Here is a 24152-nt window from a genome sequence, read left to right as displayed (position 1 = left end):
TTGGAGCAGTTTAATTCCTGTAATTAAACAGTGCTGGGATCTTAAGAAAAACCTATTCCAATGGAAATACCTTAACAACGATGCAAATGTTTCACTGTGCTCACGTTACGACAGTTTGGGTTATGGAAATCCCCCCCTTACAGAATCCACACATCACTGCCAGAAAATCTGGCGCGCAAAATAAAAATTCTCTCTTGGGAAATTTAAGACAACACAAAATTTATTCTTTTTCAATGGGCGTGTCTGGATGCACGCACAACTGACCCAACTTTGCGTTACGGATGAAAGGCGATAAATCTGGAACACAGTCCACTCCGGGGGGTGGGGGGCGGTAGAGAGAGATGTAGACCTCGTGGCGGGAGGGTCAGGGGAGTGGAGGGAGATGGGGTGGGGAGGTGGAGAATGGGACGGGGGAGTGGAGTGGGAACGGAGAGGGACAGGCAGAGGGGATCTGAGGAGAGATTGGGGTGGACGAAACGGAAAGTTGAGGTGGGAGAGGTGGAGTTATGGGAAAGGAAGAGGATTTGAGGGAGCGAAGAGGGGTGAAGGGAAGGAAGGAAGGGGAGGGAAAAGGGAAAAGGGAGTGGGAAAGGGGATGAGGCAGAGAGACGGGAAGAATGGAGTGGAAAGGGAGAGGGACAACATAGGGGGGTAGAGTGATGTGAAAATGCGGAGGCAGGGGAAGGGTGATGGGGATGGGTCAAGGTGAGGGGGGATATGGAAGTTAGGGGAAAGGAGGATTTTGGTAGGGTAGAGGGGGTTCGAGGGGCAGGAAAGGAGAAGGTGGGAATAGGAGTCCGGTGGAAAGGGAGAGAGGTGGTGGAGGGAAAGAAGGGAGCAGAGATTTGAACAGATGACGGGGAAGAGGAGGGGTTGGGCAAGAGGTAGACAGAGAAGAGAGGGAGAGTGGGAAAGAAAGAGGGAAGGAGATGTCAGAAAGATCTCCTGCTGGTAGAGTGAAGAGATTGGGGGAGAGAGGGGGAGAGAGAGGGAGAGAGAGGGAGAGAGAGAGAGAGAGAGAGAGGGGGGGGAGAGGAAGAGGGGGGAGAGGGAGGGGGAGAGGGAGGGGGAGAGGGAGGGGGAGAGGGAGGGGGAGAGGGAGGGGGAGGGGAGGGGGAGGGGGAGGGAGAGGGGGAGGGAGGGGGAGAGGGGAGGGGGAGAGGGGAGGGGGAGAGGGGAGGGGAGAGGGAGGGGAGAGGGAGGGAGGGAGAAACAAACACAGACACACTCCTCCACCACCCCTCCCCCTTCATGTGTAGAGCCAATAAAGTACCACAGACATGTGAAATGGATACAGGGTTATCCATCTTTCCCCCAGGTCCACGGCAGTCAGGCCATTTCACATATTCATCGAACATTCGGGCTGCCTCTTCCCCCTCTGCAGTGGGTGATAACGACACAGTCCCTGGGACAATCCTGTCCCCCAGATAACACAGCCCCCCAGACCACCACCAGAGGAGAGGTTCTTTGACCGTTCCAATTTTAAACAGCAAACAGCAGGGCCGAATCTGCCCTTTAACTCCTTCTAACATTCCCGATATTTGCAATTTTTAAGAAGCCACACGCAGAGAATCTCTCACGGGTTTGCAGATCCCCGCTGGGTTGAGCAGAGGCTAGTAGGTTTCGTTCTGGCTCCGTGTGGGACCAGACCCAAAGTCCTCAGTCGTGGTACATCTTCAGGATGCAATTTTTGATGGTGCTCATGTAACGCTCCCACAAAGCCTGGTGCCTGGGGAAGTAAATCAGAAAGCAGGCCAGACATTACACGAGGGTGCCGGCTGCTGGCTTTAAAGCTGCTGCACCTGCAGCTCTCTCCGCCGCCCCCCTACCCCGCCCAGGCTGTAACCATCAGCCGGTCCTCATCAGAGGATCAGCAACTTTCGATTCCTCAGTGTCCACACTTCAGAGGACGATTGTGAAGAAAGCACGTCAGCACCTCTACTTCCTGAGGAGTTTGTGAAGTTTCAGCATGACGTCTGAAACTCTGACAAACTTTTATAGACGTGTAGCGGAGAGTATGTTGACTGGCTGCGTCATGGCCTGGTATGGAAACACCAATGCCCTTGAACGGAAAATCCTACAAAAAAGTAGTAGATTCGGCCCAGTCCTAACCATTCAGCACATCTATACAGAGCATTGTTGCTAGAAAGCAGAATGCATCATCAGGGACCCCCACCACCCAGGACATGCTCTCTTCTCACCGCTGCCACCAGGGAGGTGGTATAGGAGCCTCAGGACTCGCACCACCAGCTTCAGGAACAGTTACTACTCCTCAACCATCAGGCTCCTGAACCAAAGGGAGTAACTTCCCTCGCTCCATCATTGAAATGTTCCCCCAACCTACGGACTCACTTTCAAGAACGCCTCATTTCATGTTCTTGCTATTTATTCTTTCTTTCTTTATTATTATTATTGCTTTTTTTTCCTATTTACACTGTTTGTTGTCTTTTGCACACTGGTTGAATGTCCAAGATGGTGCAATCTTTTGTTGATGATATTATGGTTATTATTTTATTATGGATTTATTGAGTATGCCCACAAAAAATTAATCTCAGGGTTGTATATGGTGACATATATGTACTTTAGTAATAAATTTACTTTGAACATCTCAAGTTGGTGCCCCCCCCAAGACATTTTCCACCTGCAGTTCCACACTCCGGTCACACTGTGGCACTGTGGGCTGCAGTGGCCATTGTGAATCAGTCAAAATCCTAATGCCCGAAATACAGCGAAAAAAAACCAAAGCAAAATAATAAAAAACAGGAGGGGCCATTCAATCTATCAGATCTGCTCCACACAATCACCCCCCACCCCCCACATATCCCTTGGAGCTTCAGGCATTGAGGAACAGATGAAATAGATCTACCCCCTCTTTGAATAAATCTAACGACTGCCTTTAGTAGAAAGGACTCCACATGCTCCCTCTGAGCGAAGATATTCCTTCTATCTTAGGGTCCAGGGCAGGTTTACGAGAATGAGCCCAGGAATTATAGGGTTAATGTTTGAGGAACGCTTCATGGTTCTGGGACTTTGCTCACTCAAGTTTTGAAGAATGGGAGGGGAGGGGGCAGATTTCATTGAAACATATCGAATATTGAAAGGCCTGGACAGAGTGGATGTGGACAGGTTGTTTCCAATAGTGGGAGAGTCTAGGACCAGAGGGCACAGCCTTAGAATACAGGGATGTCCCTTTAGAACAGAGATGAGGCAGAATTTCTTTGGCCAGAATGGTCTAATTCTGTTCCTGTGTTTTATGGTCTAAATGACCTATCTTGAATCAGAAGGCTATCCATCACTCCCGGTTTGGGATGCTCTGTCCATGGGAAATCTCCCCCCTGAGACCAGTACACTGCGTGTTACGATGCAATGGATATTTAAAAACACCCCAAAATCGTTGCCAATCTGCCAACTACTACTGATTTCAACAGATTCAGGAGCTCTTGGGGTCAGGAGAGGGGCAATTTTAATGCCAGTTCTCCCTTGCATAGGTGGAACTATGTTAAAGAAGATAGAGTTTAACGAGTGAAGCAAGGGTTGTGGATAACCATTTAGCAGAGGTCAAGAACAGCTTCTTCCCCACTGGTGTCAGACTCCTGAACCGATCACCTCTCTCACGTCCTCTTCCTGCTGGTGCTGCCAAATTCTCTAGCATTTCTTTTTGACCATAATATCCTGATTCCCTTGTTTGGTGGCACGACAGACGGTGGGGGAGCTGCGCGGCCTCGTTTGTAGCTTGGACTAGGCCTCAAGCCACAGGCTTGCCTGCTGCTGCAGTCCAGCAGAGGAGCTGTCAGAGGCGGTGGTGCGTGAGTTGGGAGCTGGCTTCTCCTATCGGTGCTGCCCCTAGTGTTCAGTTGGTGGAATGACAAGCTGGATTGCTGAGTCTATGCACTGCCGGGAACTATACCATTAATTTGCGGGACTTGGGTGCCAAAACATGTGGGTTATACCTTTTCAAGGATTTCAAGTTCCCTGGCCCCAACATTTTACTTTCTCTATGGATGCCCAGTCCGTATACACCTCCATTCCCCACTAGGAAGGTCCTTTTTCTTTCTGGACACCAGACCTAACCAGTTCCCCTCCACCACCACTCTCCTCCACCTAGCGGAACTTGTCCTCACTCTAATTTCTCCTTTAGCTCCTCACACTTCCGTCATGGGCACTCGTATCTGTGCCTGCCTGTTTATCAGCTATGTGGAACAGTCTATATTCCAAGCCTACACTGCTGACTGTCCCACACTTTTCCTACGCTACACTGAAGACTGCATTGGTGCTGCTTCCTGCACCCACGTGGAACTCGTCCTCTTCATCCACTTTGCCTCCAACGTCCACCCTGCCCTCAAATTTACCTGGTCCATTTCCGACACCTCCCTTCCCTGTCTCTATCGCCAGAGACAGTTTATCCACTGATGTCTATTACAAACTCACACATTCTCACAGCTACCTGGACAATATCTCATCCCACCCTGTAACTTGTCAAAACACCATCCCCTTCTCTCAATTCCTCTATCTCCGCCACATCTGCTCTCAGGATGAGGCTTTTCATTCCAGAACAAAGGAGATGTCCTCCTTCTTCAAAGAAAAGGGCTTCCCTTCCTCCATCATCAACTCTGCTCTCAACCGCATCTCTTCCATTTCATGCGCGTCTGCTCTTACCCTACTCTACCAGGGACAGGGTTCCTCTTGTCCTCACCTACCACCCCACCAGCCTCCACATCCAACACATAATTCTCCGTAACTTCCGCCCTCTCCAACGGGATCCCACCACCAAGCTCATCTTTCCCTACGCCCCCCCCAACTTTCTGCTTTCCACAGAGATCACTCCCTACACAACTCTATTGTCCATTTGTCCCTCTCAGCACTTATCCTTGCAAGCAGAACAAGTGTTTCACCTGCCCCTACACCATTCACAGCTCTAAACAGTCCTTCCAGGTGAGGCGACACTTCCCCTGTGCATCTATTGGGGTCATATACTGTGTTCGGTGCTCCCGGTGTGGCCTCCTGTATATCGGTACGACCCGACGTAGATTGGGAGACCGCCTCGCCGAGCATCTACGCTCCGTCCGCCAGAACAAGCGAGATCTCCCAGTGGCCACCCATTTTAATTCCACTTCCCATTTCCATTCCGATATGTCCGTCCACGGCCTCCTCTACTGTCTGATGACGTCACACTCAGGTTGGAGGAACAGCACCTCATATTCCATTTGAGTAGCCTCCAACCTGATGGCATGAACATTGATTTCTCAAACTTCTGTAATGCCCTCCACCCCGCCTTCATCATTTCCCATCCCCTTTCCCCTCTCTCACCTTATCTCCTTTCCTCTCTCTGGGGCTCCTACCCTTTTTTCTTTCTTCCGTGGCCTTCTGTCTCTTCTCTTTCACCAATCAACTTCCCAGCTCGTTACTTCATCCCTCCCCCTCCAGGTTTCATCTATCGCCTTGTGTTTATCTCTCCACTCCCCCAAACTTTTAAATCTACCCCTCAGCTTTTATTCTCCAGTCCTGCCGAAGGGTCTCAGCCCGAAATGTCGACTGTCCTCTTTTCCATAGATGCTGCCTGGCCTGCTGAGTTCCTCCAGCCTTTTGTGTGTGTTGCTCAGGTTATATATATGTTTTTTTGAACATGCAACTTGGGCCCAGAGGAACGCCGGTTCGATGTATCGATGTCTGGTTGAATGATAATTAAACTTGAACTGGATTTGACTTGAATTTGCTTTGAAAGCCCGGACCAGTGGAGTCAAAGACACGTTCTTCCCCAGTGCTGTCAGACTCCTGAACCGATCCCCTTCCCGGTGGTGCTGCCACGTTCTCCGACCCTCAATTCCACCTCTCCTGTTATTCAGCATTCCTGTCTGCGCTGCCTCAGTCCGTACTCTGCACAATTCTGCTAGCGCAGTGAGAGTAGCAGCGTCTCCGGGAGGAGAGACACTGTCACCGTTTCCAGTCGGCTGGTATAGGGGTGAGAAAGGATTCCAAGGTGGCTGGCAGACTGGGGGCGGGGGGGGGGTGACCCGACGACGATGGCAGATGAACGACAGATGGAGACAGACGGAGCGGGAGAGGGAAAAGGGAAAACAACAGATGGAGTGGGGTGGGGGAGTGTGAAGATGAGAGACGTCTGCCGGAGGGAGATGAGCTGGAGCACAAAGCCTGCCAGTGCTGGATCTGACAAAGGGGGTGAGAATGAAAACCACGAAGGGAGAGACAGAGGGGACCAGACAGGCGACGCAGGTGAGGGGATGGACCTGTGTGGGAAGTGTGTGAAAACAGGACGGAGAAGGGGATGAAGACGGGTGAACGGGCTGGGAGAAGGGGCAAAGGACTAAAAATGGAAGCAGAGGATCAGAAAGAGTGGAGAGAGATATACTTTCTAAAGTGACCATAAAATCTTAAGACACAAGAGCAGAATTAGGCCATTCAGCCCATCGAGTCTGCTCCAGTTTCAAACCTTGCTGATTTACTATCCCTCTCAACCCCATTCTCCTGCCTTCTCCCCGTAACCTTTGACACCCTGACTAATCAAGAACCTGCCCCCTCACTGGGTTATAGGCTATCCAGCTGGATTATAAGGCATTGCTCCTCAGTTACTGAGGTGGGTTACTGAGCTCAATGTCCATGCTATCGGATTGCATTAACTCATTCAGCATTACAAGGCAGAACCGGCTCTCCCAGCCCAGCCGCCCACCTGCTCAACCCTAGCCTAACCATGGGACAATTTACAATGTCCTACCGACCGGTACGTCTTTGGACTGTGGGAGGAAACCGGAGCACCCGGAGGAAACCTACTTAGTCACAGGGCGAACGTACAAATTCCTTACAGGTGGTGTCATAATTGAACTCTGAACTCTGAGCGTGAACCGCTACAACCATGGTGCTCCGCGGTATTTATTAATACCGTGCACTCTGCGTGTTTTACACGAGCGAGGAACCTCACTGCACCCGGGTGTACGTGACGATAAGCAAACCCCAGACTGAGGTGTCCCTATCTAGGGCCTAGGACTCCGGCACGCGGGTGGCAACGGATCTTCCTCGGGTAAATCCCCCCCCCACCCGGTCCAGCTACTCACTTGAAGGCGTCGAGGGCGCGGGCCGTGTTGGTGTACTGCGTCAGGAAGATGCCGACATCACTGCCGTTCCAGCGGTCCGACTTGCAAGGCTCGATGAACTGTGTGAAACACGAGAGGGGGGTCAGTGGGGACCGAGCTTCGCCAAGCGCCTGCGTGCCACCCGCTATGGCCTTCTAGCTCCCAGCTCCCCAATCCCACACCGGAGAGTCTGTCTTCAGCCTCCTCCACTGCCAGGGTGAAGCTAAATGCAAACTACAGGAACAGTATTTTGCCCCGTTTACAACCCAAAGGCAAGAACATTAAATTTAATTTCCTCTGCCCCCGTCCCTCTTGTCTGTGCCCTGACCCACTCCATCCCTCCCAAACTGACAGCTGCCCCCATCACCCTAATCCTTTCATCTCCTCCAGCCGCTCAATCTGCCCATCACCCACACACCGGGTACCCTCCACCGCTGTTCCCCTCTGCCCCCCCTTTGCTCCACCCGTCAGATTTTCCCTCCGCAGCCCTCTGCTGCCTCCGCCCGGGCAAGCTTGCCCTCCTGTCGTCAGCCGGGACACCACACAAGCCAGCGCTTCCTGCTGCTTTGGGGAAGGAGCCAACCCAGTCCAGGACTCCTTGTGGCCAGGTCATTCTCCCCTCATCCCTTTCCGTCAGGCAGGGGGTACTAAGGGTAAAAGATTCTAGCCTGCTGTTGTTTGTTTATTAAGATATGGTGTGGAATAGGCCTTCCGGCCCTTTGGGCCGACCCAATTTAACCCTATCCCCACTTCCCGCCTCCCCGATTTAACCCTAGCCTAATCACGGGACAGTTTCCTATGACCAATTAGCCTACCAACCAGTACGTCTTTGGACCGTGGTATATCCAGGGGAAACCCACGCGGTCACGGGGAGAACGTACAATCTCCTTACAGGCCGCGGCGGGAATCAAACCCGGGTCACTGACGCCGTAAAGCGTTGTTTTAACTGCTACGTTGCCATATGCCTTTAAATATATTACAGCAGGGGCTCCCAATCTTTTTTATGCCATGGACCCCTGAGGAGTCTGCAGTCCCCTGGTTGGGAAACCCTGTCTTGAGGATCTCTTTTTTTTAGACATCTGTCAGTCTCGTGAGACCATGGATTTGTGCCTTGGAAGGTTTCCAGGGCGCAGGCCTGGGCAGGGTTGTATGGAAGACTGGCAGTTGCCCATGCTGCAAGTCTCCCCTCTCCACGCCACCGATGTTGTCCAAGGGAAGGGCACTAGGACCCTGCAGCTCAGCACCGGTGTCATCGCAGAGCAATGTGTGGTTAAGTGCCTTGCTCAAGGACACAACACGCTGCCTCAGCTGAGGCTCGAACTCACTAGACCGACACCTTAACCACTTGGCCAGGCACCAACACAAGAGAATCATTAAGACCATAATATAGAGGAGCCAAATTAGGCCATCTGGCCCATTGAGTCTGCTCCGCCATTTCATCATGGCTGATCCATTTTCCCTCTCAGCCCCAATCTCCTGCCTTCTCCCTGCATGCCCTGACTAATCAAGAATCTGTCAGCCTCTGCCTTGCGGCAATGGATTCCACAGAGTCACCACAAGCGCCAAGACTGGCCGTTTGGCGCTCAATGCCAACTGTCAAACAACCCCTTTAACTCACTCTACTTTATTCTTTCCAGCTTCCCATCAAGTGACCCCCACTACTGCCACCCGCAGTTTCTATCACTCACCAACACACCAGGAGCAACTTATCAACTGACTGGTGAGTGGGGAAACCGCACCAGAGATCAGGACGGAACCCCGGTCTCTACACTCGTGAGGCAGCACCACCCGTAGGACAGTTCAGCACAGGGAGCAGGCCGGCCCTTCAATCAGTCATCAAGTGGTACACTGAGCCACCATGTCCACATCCTCCCATTTCCCTCCCATTCATGAGCCTAGCTAAACATCTCTAAGAAGTCCCTCATGTACCTGCCTCTACCACCACCCTGGACAGCACCCCCACCCCCGCTCTTTGTGTAAAAAGAACTTGCCCCTCACACCACCTTTGAATTTACCATCTCCATCTTAAATGGTATTATACATTACTGTCTGTCTACTCTATCAAACCCTCTCACAATCTTATAAACCTCTACCAGATCTCCCCCCAGACTCTGAGCAGAGAGAACACCCCACGTTTGTCCACCCTCTCCTTATAGCACAAGCCCTTTAAACCCCGGTAAACCGCTTCTGCACCCCCTCCAAAGCCTCATCTTCCCTCCTGTAATGGGGAGACCACAAATGCGTTCTGATTTCCTTCGTACTGCCTCAGCGTGCGGAATGATCAGCCTGGACGGCAAGCAGACGAAGGCTTCTCACTGTGACAAGTGACAGACCCATTCCAAAACAGATGGTAACCAGAATGAATTGGGTACTGAAAGGGTCAATAGACACCAAGGGCAGCCTGACTGGTTGAGAGATGATGGAAAGGGCAGAGGGGACAGAGTAGGGGACACATATCCACTATTCAACAGGCTTTCAACTGCTGCAGTATCTCCTAGTAAGATAGGAGGCCATTTGGCCCACCTAACACTTGCTATCCCAGGGATTAGATTATGAGAACACTCAGTCCTCCTTTATTGTCATTTAGAAATGCATACATGCATTAAGAAATGATACAATGTTTGTCCGGAGTGATATCACAGAAAACAGGACAGACCAAAGACTAACACTGACAGAACCACATAATTATAACATATAGTTACAGCAGTGCAAAGCGATACCATAATTTGATGAAGAACAAACCATGGGCACGGTAAAAAAAGGCTCAAAACCCCCGAGTCGATCGACTCCCGAGTCCCCAGATAGCAGGTGGCAAAAGGGAGAAACTCCCTGCCGTGAACCTCCAGGCACCGTCAACTTGCTGATGCCTTGGAAGCAGCCGACCATAGCTGACACTGAGTCCGTCCGTCCGAAAACTTCGAGCCTCCGACCAGCCCCTCCGATACAGCCTCCCGAGCGCCATCCTCTGCCGAGCGCCTTCGACTCGGAATAAAGGGATCCTATTTTGGTTGGCTGCCGGTTACCAGTGGTGTTCCACAGGGATCAGTGTTGGGGCCGCTTCTTTTTACATTGTACATCAACGATTTGGATTATGGAATAGATGGCTTTGTGGCTAAGTTTGCTGATGATACAAAGATAGGTGGAGGGGCCGGTAGTGCTGAGGAAACGGAGAGTCTGCAGAGAGACCTGGATAGATTGGAAGAATGGGCAGAGAAGTGGCAAATGAAGTACAATGTTGGAAAGTGTATGGTTGTGCACTTTGGCAGAAAAAATAAACGGGCAGACTATTATTTAAATGGGGAAAGAATTCAAAGTTCTGAGATGCAACGGGACTTGGGAGTCCTTGTACAGGATTCCCTTAAAGTTAACCTCCAGGTTGAGTCAGTAGTGAAGGCGGCGAATGCAATGTTGGCATTCATTTCTAGAGGAATAGAATATAGGAGCAGGGATGTGATGTTGAGGCTCTATAATGCGCTGGTGAGACCTCACTTGGAGTTCTGTGGGCAGTTTTGGTCTCCTTATTTAAGAAAGGATGTGCTGATGTTGGAGAGGGTACAGAGAAGATTCACTAGAATGATTCTGGGAATGAGAGGGTTAACACATGAGGAACGTTTGTCCGCTCTTGGACTGTATTCCTTGGAGTTTAGAAGAATGAGGGGAGATCTCACAGAAACATTTTGAATGTTAAAAGGCATGGACAGAGTGGATGTGGCAAAGTTGTTTCCCATGATGGGGGAGTCTAGTACGAGAGGGCAAGACTTCAGGATTGAAGGGCGCCCGTTCAGAACAGAAATGCGAAAAAATTTTTTTAGTCAGAGGGTGGTGAATCTATGGAATTTGTTGCCACGGGCAGCAGTGGAGGCCAAGTCATTGGGTGTATTTAAGGCAGAGATTGATAGGTATCTGAGTAGCCAGGGCATCAAAGGTTATGGTGAGAAGGCAGGGCAGTGGGACTAAATAGGATAAAATGGATCAGCTCATGATAAAATGGTGGAGCAGACTCGATGGACCGAATGGCCTACTTCTGCTCCTTTGTCTTATGGTCTTATGGACTTTGCCCCAGCTGCTGAAACAAGCAAAGCCGAGGATTCGGGGCCTTCTGCTCCGGAGATTCCGGTTACCACACAGTAGCAGCGGCAGCAAAGGGGGCACTTCAGAAGTTTCTCCAGATGTTCCTCTGTACTCTCACGTCTGTCTCCATCAAGTCAGGATTGTGCACAGCCCCCTACTTGACAGATTAAAGATATCATTCACTGGAGAGGCCGTGCGCATTGCGTCGCGCCATCTTCTCCTATATTGAGCTGTCCTCGCCCAGTAGGGTAAGCGACCTCAATGTACATACATACAAGACCATAAAAACACAGGAGCAGGATCAGGCCATTTGCCCCTTCGGATCAGCTCTGCTGTTCCATCATGGCTGCTTCAGTATCCCACTCGACTGCATCCTCCTGCCTTCTCCCCGTAACCTTTTACAAATTAGCCTCTGCGTTAAGCATACCCAAGGAGGTGGCCTCCACAGTTATCTGTGGCATTGAACTCCACTGAGTCACCGCAATGATCTGCCTGGACGGAGCACGGACAAAGGCTTTTCACTGTATCTCCGTTCATGTGACAGTTTACAGAAAACTAATTACAGTAGCAATTATGTAGGGCCCACCCACAGGACAGGCACGTGTCAACCCTGGTGCTGTGAGACTGAGCTCACGTAGGTCACTGACTGGCGGAGGGGAGCAGACGTCTCTCCCTGTGGGATACTTGTGAACCAGACAGGTAACTCCCCCTTTGATGCTGTTCAGACTGGCTTTTCAAATCCAGGTTTGGCTAATTAACCTTTTACATTCCCCAGCTGTCTCGCTGCAAGCCTCGTCCCCTGGGTCACACTGTGCAGATCGACAAATTCAGCAATGTCTTGTCCCCCGGGTCACATCGCCGCGCAGATCTCCAGATTCGGCAATGTCTTGTTCCCCACTCCCTGCCGTTCACTGGGGATGGAGGTGCTCTAGTGTATTTACAGACATCAGCAACCATGTGAGCTTTAATTTTTTTTCATTTATTGAGAGACAGCACAGAATAGACACTTCGAGCCGTGCTGCCCAGCAATCCCCCAATGAGAATGCACACAGTATACAACCTGAAATTCTTACTCTTCGCAGACAACCATGAAACAGGGAAAAAACCCAGAGAATGAATGACAGAATCCCAAAGACACCTCCTCCCTGCCACGCGCAAAGCATCAGCAACTCCCCCCAGCCCCCCCATCCCAGCAGGAAGCATCAGACCATCGGACTGTTTACAATGACCGATTAACCTTTGGACTGTGGGAGGAAACCAGAGCACCTGGAGGAAACCCACGCAGTCCCAGGCAGAACGTACAAGCTCCTTACAGGCCGTGGTGGAATTGAGCCTGTGTCGCTTGTGCTGTACCACTAAAGCTGAACGCAGCAAAACATTGAACACATCCACATTGATTTGCTTCCCCTTTACGAAGGTGACAAAAATCTCAGAAGGTTTTTACTGGAGGATGGAAGAGAATAGTCATAGTCATACTTTATTGATCCCGGGGGAAACTGGTTTTCGTTACAGTTGTACCATAAATAATAAATAGTAATACAACCATAAATAGTTAAATAGTAATATGTAAATTATGCCAGTAAATTATGAAATAAGTTCAGGACCAGCCTATTGGCTCAGGGTGTCTGACCCTCCAAGGGAGGAGTTGTAGAGTTTGATGGCCACAGGCAGGAATGACAGAAACAAAAAGGCTGAGTTACACTCGGAGGCCACTGTACCTAATAAAGTGGCCACTGAGTGTACATTCGTGGTCTTCTGCAGCTGTAGCCCGTCCACTTTAGGGCTTGACTTCAGAGATAACGTGTGGTTATTTGATTTACTGTCGTTTTCCTGTCAGCTTGAACCAGTCTGGCCATTCTCCTCTGACCTCTCCCATTAACGAGGTATTTTTACCCACAGAACTGCCGCTCACTGGATGTCTTTTTGTTTTTCGCAACAGTCTCTGTAAACTCTAGAGACTGCTATGCATGAATATCCCAGGAGATCAGCAGTTTCTGAGATACTCAAACCACCCTGTCTGGCACCAACAATCATTCCATGGTCAAAGTCATTCAGATCACATTTCTTCCCCCATTCTGATGTTTGGTCTGGGCAACAACTGAAGCTCGTGACCATGTCAGCATGCTTTTGTGCACTGAGCTGCTGCCACCTGATTGGCTGATCAGATATTTGCATTAACGAGCAGGCGTACCTAATAAAGCAGCCGCTGAGTGGCACTGACCGACTCTAAAGTCCAAATTTAACTGTTTGAAGAAGGATGGGAGAGTCTAGGACCAGAGCAGAATGAATAGAAGGAACACCCTCTAGAACAGTGATGAGGAAGAATTTCTTTACCAGGAGAAGGATGAATCTGTGGAATTCATTGACGCCAAGTCATTGGGTATATTTTAAGCAGAGGGTGATAGGTTCTTGATTAGTAAGGGTGTCAAAGGTTACAGGGAGAAGGCAGGAGAATGGGGTTGAGAGGGATAATAAATCAGCCATGATGGAATGGCGGGGCAGTCTCAATGGGTAATTGGTGTAATTCTGCTCCTGTGGCTAATGGTCTTAGACTATTAGACATAGGACCAGAATGGTCTAAGAATCCTATGCTTTATGGAATTAAATAATGTCCCTGGATCCTCAGGGCAGTGGACAGGGCCAGTGTGTCACAATACCAGGCACCCGGTTGATTCTGACCTGTGCCTGGCTGTCTGTCTGTGGCTGCCTGTGTCAGCGTGTACACGTCCCTGTGTGTGTGCTTGTCCGTCTGTGTGTTTGTCTGCATGTCCGTGTGTCTGCCTCTGTCCATGTGTCCCTGCGTGTCCGTCCCTGTCTGTCTGCACGTCCGTCTCTGTGTGCATGCGTCTATGCGTGCCTCCGCTTGTGTCTCTGCATGTCTCTCTGTGTGTCCGTGTGTGTCTGCGTGTATGTCTGCGTCTGTATGCCTGTGTGTGCGCCTGCGTGTCTGTGCGTGTCTACATGTGTGCACATCTGCATGCACGCGTACCTGCGTGTCTCTGTGCACGTGTCTGCATGTCTCTGTGCATGTGTCTGCGTGTCTCTGTGCACGTGTCTGCATGTCTCTGTGCGTGCGTGTCTGCGTGTGACTGGGCCGTGACCCACATTTTCTGCTACCAGGCTTTGACGTTTCCACACCACTTCACTGTGCATTCATACAAATTTGCCAACGTTTTAGATGATGTGCAAATAGGCCATTCAGCCCCTCTGACCTGTGATAACGGCCAATCTGTTCCAGGACTTAACTCCTCTTGTTCATTATTCCTTCTTGACCCTTGTGTGAGGTGGGATGGGGAGGGAGGTTAGGGGGCTTCCATTTTCCTATCATTCATTCTATGGGGTTTCTTGTTTTGCGGATGTCCGTGAAGAGTAAGAATTTCAGGTTGTAACCCTCAGAACCCCGCTCCACTATCCTTCACCATCAGCCTCCTGAACCAGTGTGGATAACTTCACTCACCTCAACCCCGAACTGACTCCACAACCTACAGACTCACTTTCAAAGACTCTACAGCTCTTGTTCTCAGTATTATTTACTTTCTATCCTCTTTTGCACATTGGCTGTTTTAGTCAGTCTTTATGTACAGTTTTCATAAATTTTATTGCATTTATTTTCCTGTAAATGCCTGCAAGAAAATGAATCTCAGGTCACAAATCCATACTTTGAAAGTGACTTAAACGCCAGGAATCCCGCTTGCATACTCCCTAGGGGAGCAGAGATCGCCTCTTCTCTGTGAGGACTACACTTGCCTTCCTGGGGACTCACCTTCTCCACGAGGTCGATGAAGAGATCTCGCACATCCTTGGTGTGAATGAGCTTGGCAGCGATGTTGATGAGAGCCCGAGAGAGATTCTGCAGAGGGAAGTCACAGCGGAGGTGTCCAGGAAGGATTTTACACTTAAAACACAAGAGACGTCTGTCTGTGGCCTGAGGTGCTGCCACCACGAGGCCGCACTCAGGTTGGACGAGCAAGACCTCGAATTCCATCTGGGTCGCCCCCAACCTGATGACATGAGCATTGATTCCCCCCTCCACCTTGATTTTACCATTCCCCATTCTTATTAAGACCATCACCCCTTTACTGGGGCATAGGACGTCCCGACAGAGCCTCACCAGAGACGTCTGTCCTGGGCTGAAGGTTGATGGGCCCTGTGGCTTCTGTTTTCACCATACATCTTCAACTCAAAGATCCTTCCTCCCAGGAGCTTCAGTTGGCGTTTCTGTAGCTCCCGGTATTTTCCTTTGGTGGGGCATCAGAGGGAGGTGATGGGCAGGTGAGGCAAAGAGAAGGGAAAAGCAGGGAGCCAGATGGGGAGTAACTGACGTGTTCCCAGCCTCATGCTCAACCTTCCTCCTTTCACATCTGGGCTTGGGACTGTCCCTCTTATGCCCCACCATAAGAATTAGGCCATTCGGCCCTTTGAGTCTGCCCCACCATTCCATCATGGCTGATTTATTATCCCTCTCAACCCCGTTCTCCTGCCTTCTCCCCGTAATCTTTGACACCCTTACTAATCAAGAACCTGTCAACTCCACTTTAAATGACTTGGCCTCCATGGCCACCTGTGGCAATGAATCCCACAGATTCACCACCCGCTGGCTAAAGACCTTCCCCTTCTCCCATGGTCCTCTCCTATCCGATTCCTCCTCCTTCAGCCCTTTACCTCTCCACCTATCACCTTCCAGCTTCTTACTTCATCCTCCCTGACCCCACCCTCCCCTTCTCCTGGCTTCACCAATCACCTGCCACCTTGTATTCCTCCCCCTCCCCTCCACCTTCTTATTCTGGCCTCTTCCCCCCGCCCTTCCTTTCCAGTCCTGGTGAAGGCTTTCGGCCTGAAACGTCGACTGTCTACTCCTCTCCATAGATGCTGCCTGACCTGCTGAGTTCCTCAGGCAATGTGTGTGTGTTGTTCAGGATTCCAACAAGTTCTGAGCAATGTTTGAGCCAAAGCTACCTCACCACCCTCGCAAAGAGTCACTACCAACTGCGGAAGAGCACTGGTCAAAGCACAGCACGGCTGCTAAAGTTTTTTTTTTAAACAAACTAAACATGCTTACTTTACCTTAAAGTTTGCTTCCATTTCATTGAAGACGCTGACTTTTCCCCTCAGAGCAGTGCAGACCAAGCTGAGAGAAACAGAGAGTCACCGATAATCAGAATACTTCACAATTCAAAGAATTCGACAGGAGAAAGCGGGCTTTCAGAGAAAGTTCCAGACCTGCGTTACAATAGAGGGAGCTCACTCTGTGTCTGACCCCGGGAGTGTGTGATGGGACAGTGTGGAGGGAGTTTCACTCTGTGTCTGACCCCGGGAGTGTGTGATGGGACAGTGTGGAGGGAGTTTCACTCTGTGTCTGACTCCGGGAGTGTGTGATGGGACGGTGTGGAGGGAGCTCACTCTGTGTCTGACCCCAGGAGTGTGTGATGGGACGGTGTGGAGGGAGTTTCACTCTGTGTCTGACCCCTTTTTTTTTTTTTTTTTATTTAAACAAAATTCTTTATTACAAATGTCGGTGCTATACAATATTTACAAACCCAGTGAATAACACATTTACTACACTACAAACAGACAATACATGTTAAACCAATATATTGCCATCCTCGTCAATGATGGCATTTACACCCCGCGGAGCCCAACGGTCCCGGAACATCTCGACGGTCGCCGTGGACTGTGCGTATTCCTTTTCAATGTTCACCCGGGCTCGAACATACCCCCTAAACATAGCCAGGCAGTCCGCCCGGGGAGAACCTCCTGCCACCCTTTTCCAGGAGCCACGGATGGCAATTTTCGCCAGCCCCAGGAGCAAGTTGACAAGGACATCCTCATCCCTCTGTGCCCCCCTCCTTACTGGATGACCATATATGAATAGGGTGGGACTGAAATGCAACCAGAAGGCGAGAAGCAGCCCACGCAAATACGCGAAAAGGGGCTGCAGCCTCACACACTCCACGTACATATGGTACACGGTCTCCTCCAGCCTGCAGAAGTGACACGCGGCTGGGAGATCCGTGTACAAACTAAAGAACTTATTGCAGGGCACCGCTTTATGCAGCACCCTCCAGCCGAGATCCCCAAGGTGCATGGGAAGGACTCCCTTGTAGAGGGACTTCCACTGGGGACCCCCCTCACCTCCAGGTGGAAAGACCGACCGCCATGGCGTGTCGGGACGGTGGACAAATGCTAGGAAGTGGAGGGTGTGGAGCAGCAGCCCATAAAGGTACCTCCTGCCTGCATCCCTAAATGGGATTGTGGGTGTTGATGAAAGACGGCTCAAGTTGTGTGGATTCGTCTCTCGGGAAAGGCTGCGGGGCCTGGGCCCGACGAGCAGCTCAGCCCGAGTCGTTCCACACACCTGAGCCGCACTGACATCCGTTGAGACAGGGCAAGGGTCGGCCAGGACCCCGCCCTCTGCCAGAGGAGGGGATTCCCGGCCTGAGGCAACCATGTTCCAGACTCTCAGTAGGTCCTGATAGAAGCCGGGCAGCCTCTGCAAAGCAGCACGGCTGACGCCCGCCGGTGGTAGCTGCATATCTTCGGCAAGACAGCAGCCCCTCCGGAGGAAGAAAGTCGCCAACACGTGCCACCTGGGAGGGTGCTCGGCGTACAGGAATCTCTGCAGCGTCCTGAGGCGGAGAGCCGCCAGTCGTGTGCGTACACACACCAGCGACTGTCCGCCCTCTCCTTCTGGGAGACTCAGAACCGCTGCAGAGACCCAGTGCTTCCTGTTTCCCCAGAAGAAGTCCACTAGCTTCCTCTGCATTCTTGCGACAAAAGGGGCAGGGGGGGCCAAGGTGACCATCCGGTACCACAACATGGAGGCCACCAGCTGGTTTATGACCACCACCCTGCCTCGATAGGAAAGCACCCTGAGAAGGCCTGACCAGCGCCCTAGCCGGGCCATGACCTTTGTCTCCAGGTCCTGCCAGTTCGCCAGCCAGGTCTCCCCAGAAGGACTCAGGTAGACTCCCAGATAGAGAAGACGTCTGGTGCTCCACTCAAAAGCTCTCATCTCCTCCGGCAGGGAGTCCACCTGCCACTGGCCTACTAAGAGTCCGGAACATTTCGCCCAGTTGATCCTGGCGGAGGATGCCGCCGAGAAAACATCTTGGCACTCGCGCATCCTCCGCAGGTCACAGGGGTCTGTCATCATGAGGAGTACGTCATCGGCGTAGGCCGAGAGGACGACCCCCATGTCCGGTTCACGCAGAACCAGACCTGTCAGCCTTCGCCGAAGAAGGCCGAGGAATGGCTCGACACAGATCGCATACAGTTGACCGGACATGGGGCACCCTTGACGCACTCCTCTTCGGAAGTGGATAGGTCCTGTCAATGATCCATTAATTTTAACTAGGCACTCTGCGGCAGAGTACAGGAGCCGAACTCGGGCCACAAAGTGTGGTCCGAGCCCAAAAGCCTGCAGGGTGCCCACCAGGAAACTGTGGTCCACCCGGTCAAAAGCCTTCTCCTGGTCAAGAGAAAGAAACGCTGCCGGGGTCCCAGTCTCCTGGAGTAGGTGGATCAGGTCCCGTACTAGGTGGACATTGTCCTGGATGGAGCGGCCCGGGACTGTATAAGATTGGTCAGGATGGACCACCTGTCCAATTACCGAACCCAGACGGTTGGCCATTGCCCGGGCGAAGATCTTGTAGTCCACGCACAAGAGGGAGACCGGCCGCCAGTTCTTTAGCAGGCGGAGGTCTCCCTTCTTGGGCAGTAGGACCACAACAGCTCTCCGCCATGAGAGGGGCATTTCTCCGGTGGCTAGGCTCTCCCCTAGGACAAGGCTGTAATCATCCCCCAGGACATCCCAAAAAGCCTGATAAAACTCAACACTCAGTCCATCCAAACCAGGGGACTTGCCCCTCCGGAGTTGCCGAAGGGCAGTGGACAGCTCCTCCCGAGTCAGGGGGGCATCCAGACGCACTGCGTCCTCTGGGCTGACCTTCGGCAAATCCTCCCAGACCTCATTACACGCCTCCGCATTTGACGGATCAGGCGAGAATAAGGACCGATAGAATGAACGGACCTCGTTGTTAATTCCATCAGGGTCCGTGATGGAGGAGCCATCGGCAGCCAGCAGCTCCACTAGCTGCTTTTGAACTCCCCGCCACCTTTCCAACGAGTAGAAGAAGGGTGAGCCACGGTCCAAATCCTGCAGCATTTGGATCCGTGACCTCACGTACGCACCTCGGGACTGCTGGAGCTGCAGGTTCCTTAGTGCGTCCTTCTTCTCCTGGTATTCCTGCCACAGCTGTTGGTCTCCAGCGGTCGGACCGAGGCGGGATTCCAGGTCAAGCAACGCTCTCTCAAGCCGCTCAACCTCAGAGCTCCGCCTCTTTGTCGACCCCCTAGTGTACTCCCGACATAAAAACCGGATGTGGGCTTTGCCCACATCCCACCATAGCCGTAGGGAGCAGAAATCTCTCCGCCTCTCCTTCCAGGAGACCCAGAAAGCTCGGAACGAATCCCGGAATCGGCTGTCCTCCAGCAGCCGGTTGTTAAAATGCCAGTACCCGGATCCCACCCGAGGGTGTAGTGGAATAAATTCCACCCACACAAGGTGATGATCCGAGCACGACACCGGCCGCATGGAGGACGCCGACACGCGGGAGATGTAGGCCCGAGAGATGTAAATGCGGTCTATCCTGGAACCTCCTTCTCTAGACCTTCTCGAGAAGGCGCTAGAGTTGGGGTGAAGATTCCGCCAGCTGTCCACCAAGTCAAAGGAGCCGACTAGCTCCTTTAACTTTTTTGCCGATGCTGGGTCGCGTTGGAGGCCCGAACGGTCCTCCGCCTCGAGGGTACAATTGAAATCTCCCCCGAGGATGACGCAATCCTCAGGATCGATGGAGCTCAGCAGGGTGGACAGCTGGCAGAATAGGCGCGTCTGCATCACACCGCGCCTGGGAGCATACACATTGATAAAATGCAATGGTACGCCATCCAGGCGTACAACCAGGTGGAGCAGACGGCCGGGCACAACGTCCTGGACTCTTTCAATTACTGGCTGGAAGGTCGGGGCCAACAGGATCGCCACCCCGCTAGAAATGGAGCTGAGGTGGCTCATGTAGACCCCGCCCCGCCACTCCAGGAGCCAAGCAGACTCGTCCCCAGGGATGGTATGGGTTTCCTGCAGGAAACTCACCGTATACCGCCCATCCCTGAGGGCTGAGAGATTGTTATGCCTGCGAAGAGGAGCCCTGCTGCCGTTTACATTGAGACTAGCTATGGTAAGCTTCATGGCGGGAGCACACTAGGTCTCAGCAGCTGTGCCCATTTCGGTGAGAGCGGAGGCGCCCTCCACCACACTGTCCGGAAAGAAAGCAAGGTTACTTTTTGCCTTCCGGGCTCAAGCGGTACCAGCGACACCCTGTGACCCGCCATCCCCCGTAGGAGCGAGGCTGCTTCTCCCTCTAATGTCCCTTACTAGGTCATCTAGGAAAGATTTTAGTTGCCGTCTGTCGTTCCCCGCCACCGCATTCCTCTTTCCCTTTCCCTTTCGTCCGAGGATGACTCGCAGGGACCTCACCAGCCTCGGCATGCTGGGCCAGCATAGCGAGGCTAGTTGAGGCCGGTGCTTGGCACCCTCAGAGGTGAGAATAAAATGCTTAATTTCCTCTACAGGTATCAATGGGGACTTCTCAGGAGGGGTGAGGATGTCCATTATTTCACTATCGAAAGAGTCCCCCTCCAACCCGTCACTGCAGACAGAATCCCCATCGGCCTCCCCGCATGTTCCAAAAGATGGCTGCGCTTGTGACCCATACCGCGCAGCGGGCACCTCGCTCTTACCTGCCCGCTCCACCGTCGCATCAGCCTCATCCACATTTGCGACAGTGGAGGGACAATCCCCAGGGACTCCCTGCAAGTCATTAATTGCTGGGGTCGACGTGCACAGAAAAACGCCCTCCCCAGGGGGCAGGCATAGAGGGGAACCCGGCACCTTTGGTCCAAGGGATTCACAAGCAGCCTGGTGCTGAGAATGAGAGAGCTTTGTCTCGTCTCCTCTTACATTATTCGGTACACTGGCCTCCAGAGAGGCGCTGACTTGTAGGTCCTGGGTGGAAGCCTCCAGGGCTGCCTCATTTGTGCAAACAGGGCTATCACAAGCTTTTTGCACAACCACACCATCTTCCCCAGGACTGGTGGCTACATCTGGGGACTCAGGTTTAGAACCAACCCCTACCCGGATTCCCACCCCTTCCTGGGACTCCCCCGCATCTACATCCCCTGCCCTCTTGCGGGAACGTTCCCTTCTCCTCTTCACACCGGAGGAGCACACAGGTGCAGGCTTCACCGATGGGGCGGCGCTCTCTGTTTCCATCGCCCCGTCTGCTTGCGCACCTCCCCGAGCCCCACGCTCCACTTCAGGCGAAATGGGCGTGAGCTCTGCAGCCTCAAAGGCCCGCTTCTTACTGTGTTTGGATTTCCCCTTTGCCTTCTTACTCCGCACAGACTCCACCCCGTCCCCCACCTGAACCACAGGGAGAGGAGCAGGGACCGACCCAACCGTAGGAGCAGGGGTAGGGGTAGGGGCAGGGGCAGGGTGAGGGGCTAGGGCAGGATCACGGGCGGGGGCAGGGTCAGATGCAGGCGCAGACGCACGCGCAGGAGTAGGATCAGGGGGAGAGGTAGCTGGGGCACTGGTGCCCGAAATGGGCTCCCTCGGGTTCCGGGCGGCAGGACAGTCCCTCCGAAAGTGCCCCACCCCCCTGCACGCATGGCACCGCGGGCGCTCGGAGCTCCAGTACACCTGATAATCCACTCCCTCGTGCCGGACAGTAAACCGGCCCTCAACATCGTCCTCCCTTTCCAGCTGCATGAAAACCTGACGCCGGAAAGAGATTACGGTGCAGAGGGTGCGTCTCTTAAATTTGTGTCGGATGGCAGTGATCTCCGACCTTACTTGCCCTAAACGGGCCAGTGGGGGTAGCAAGTCCTCATTTGGAATGAAAGGCTTAACATGCCCAAGCACGATACGTTGCGTGGGGGCCGTCACCAGCTCCATAGGTAAAAAGATGTTGTCTACCGTGACTCCCCTGCTTAGGGCCCGGTGCACTAGCTCTTCATTCGCCAGATAAAACACCGCCTTTCCGAACTCCTTCTCGGTGGCCAGAATACCACCTTTCCCAACAAGGTCCTCCATTGCCTCCGTACACTTTTCTAGTGTCATTCCAGGATGCAAAATACATTGCACCCCACGTTCCACCTTCACCGACCGAAAAAGGGCGTTGTCCGAGGCCAGGGAGGCAGCCGCCCTTGCGTAACTCCCCGAAGGCCCGCGACTCCCTGGAGACCGGTCCAGCATGCTGGCGCTCTTTCCAGTCCGAGAATCCTGCAGCGGTGCCGGTTAGAAGTCCTGGAACGAGTCGAATAACTGGCCGGGAAAGTTTGCAGTCGACAGTTCCTCGCTGGCTCGACGCCAGGAAAGGCTCTGTCGGACTTGCAGAGACCCAGGCCGGGAGAGGCCGAAACGTCCTTCCAGATGCTCCGGCACCAACACCGGACGAAAATCAGGAAAACAATGGAGGAGGAAAGTTGCCCCGCTGTCAATGGGGGGGAACGACGGCGTTTGCCTCCAGTTTTGGAGCGAACCGGCTTCCTGGCGAGTTGCCAGCGGCCGCAGCTGGGAGCTACGCAGTTAGCAGCCGCCAACAAACCCAGCCCAAACCGGCAGTAAAACTGCACACCGAGTTTCCACACCAGCGCCGTCACTCACTCGGTTGTCCAAGAGACTTTTAGAGCCACCTCCAAAGTATTCCACGAACCTTATCCAGTAGTTTTGCCTCGATTTCTCCCAGCTCAGTCAGCACAGCTCCTCTCTGTGTCTGACCCCGGGAGTGTGTGATGGGACAGCGTGGAGGGAGCTTCACTCTGTGTCTGACCCCGGGAACGAGTGATGGGACGGTGTGGAGGAAGCTTCACTGTGTGTCTGACCCTGGGAGTGTGTGATGGGAGAGGGTAGAGGGAGCTTCACTCTGTGTCTGACCCCAGGAGTATGTGATGGGACAGTGTGGAGGGAGCTTCATTCTGTGTCTGACCCCGGGAGTGTGTGATGGGACGGTGTGGAGGGAGCTTCACTCTGTGTCTGACCCCGGGAGTGTGTGATGGGACGGTGTGGAGGAAGCTTCACTGTGTGTCTGACCCTGGGAGTGTGTGATGGGAGAGGGTAGAGGGAGCTTCACTCTGTGTCTGACCCCTTTTTTTATTTTTTCTTTTTAAATCAAAATTCTTTATTACAAATGTCGGTGCTATACAATATTTACAAACCCAGTGAATAACACATTTACTACACTACAAACAGACAATACATGTTAAACCAATATATTGCCATCCTCGTCAATGATGGCATTTACACCCCGCGGAGCCCAACGGTCCCGGAACATCTCGACGGTCGCCGTGGACTGCGCGTATTCCTTTTCAATGCTCACCCGGGCTCGAACATACCCCCTAAACATAGCCAGGCAGTCCGCCCGGGGAGAACCTCCTGCCACCCTTTTCCAGGAGCCACGGATGGCAATTTTCGCCAGCCCCAGGAGCAAGTTGACAAGGACATCCTCATCCCTCTGTGCCCCCCTCCTTACTGGATGACCATATATGAATAGGGTGGGACTGAAATGCAACCAGAAGGCGAGAAGCAGCCCACGCAAATACGCGAAAAGGGGCTGCAGCCTCACACACTCCACGTACATATGGTACACGGTCTCCTCCAGCCCGCAGAAGTGACACGCGGCTGGGAGATCCGTGTACAAACTAAAGAACTTATTGCAGGGCACCGCTTTATGCAGCACCCTCCAGCCGAGATCCCCAAGGTGCATGGGAAGGACTCCCTTGTAGAGGGACTTCCACTGGGGACCCCCCTCACCTCCAGGTGGAAAGACCGACCGCCATGGCGTGTCGGGACGGTGGACAAATGCTAGGAAGTGGAGGGTGTGGAGCAGCAGCCCATAAAGGTACCTCCTGCCTGCATCCCTAAATGGGATTGTGGGTGTT

General features: G+C 52.6%; 1 protein-coding gene across 1 annotated transcript in view; it reads right to left on the bottom strand.

The window, feature by feature from the left end:
• Positions 1 to 850: 850 nt before the first annotated feature.
• fibpa (fibroblast growth factor (acidic) intracellular binding protein a) overlaps positions 851 to 24152 on the bottom strand; it is a 90053-nt gene continuing 66751 nt past the window's right edge. Inside the window, exons 7-10 of the mRNA XM_072245525.1 lie at positions 16221 to 16284; positions 14920 to 15006; positions 7068 to 7165; positions 851 to 1729 (exon numbers count right to left, since the gene is read on the bottom strand). Coding sequence (XP_072101626.1) covers positions 1660 to 1729; positions 7068 to 7165; positions 14920 to 15006; positions 16221 to 16284 — 319 coding nt within the window. The 3' untranslated portion in view covers positions 851 to 1659. The remainder of the gene's footprint in view (positions 1730 to 7067; positions 7166 to 14919; positions 15007 to 16220; positions 16285 to 24152) is intronic.

The sequence above is a fragment of the Mobula birostris genome, chromosome 28, assembly GCF_030028105.1.
Source record: "Mobula birostris isolate sMobBir1 chromosome 28, sMobBir1.hap1, whole genome shotgun sequence".
NCBI lineage: Eukaryota > Metazoa > Chordata > Chondrichthyes > Myliobatiformes > Myliobatidae > Mobula > Mobula birostris.
Note: the sequence above shows the minus strand (reverse complement) of the source record. Positions and strands in the feature narration are given on the sequence as shown.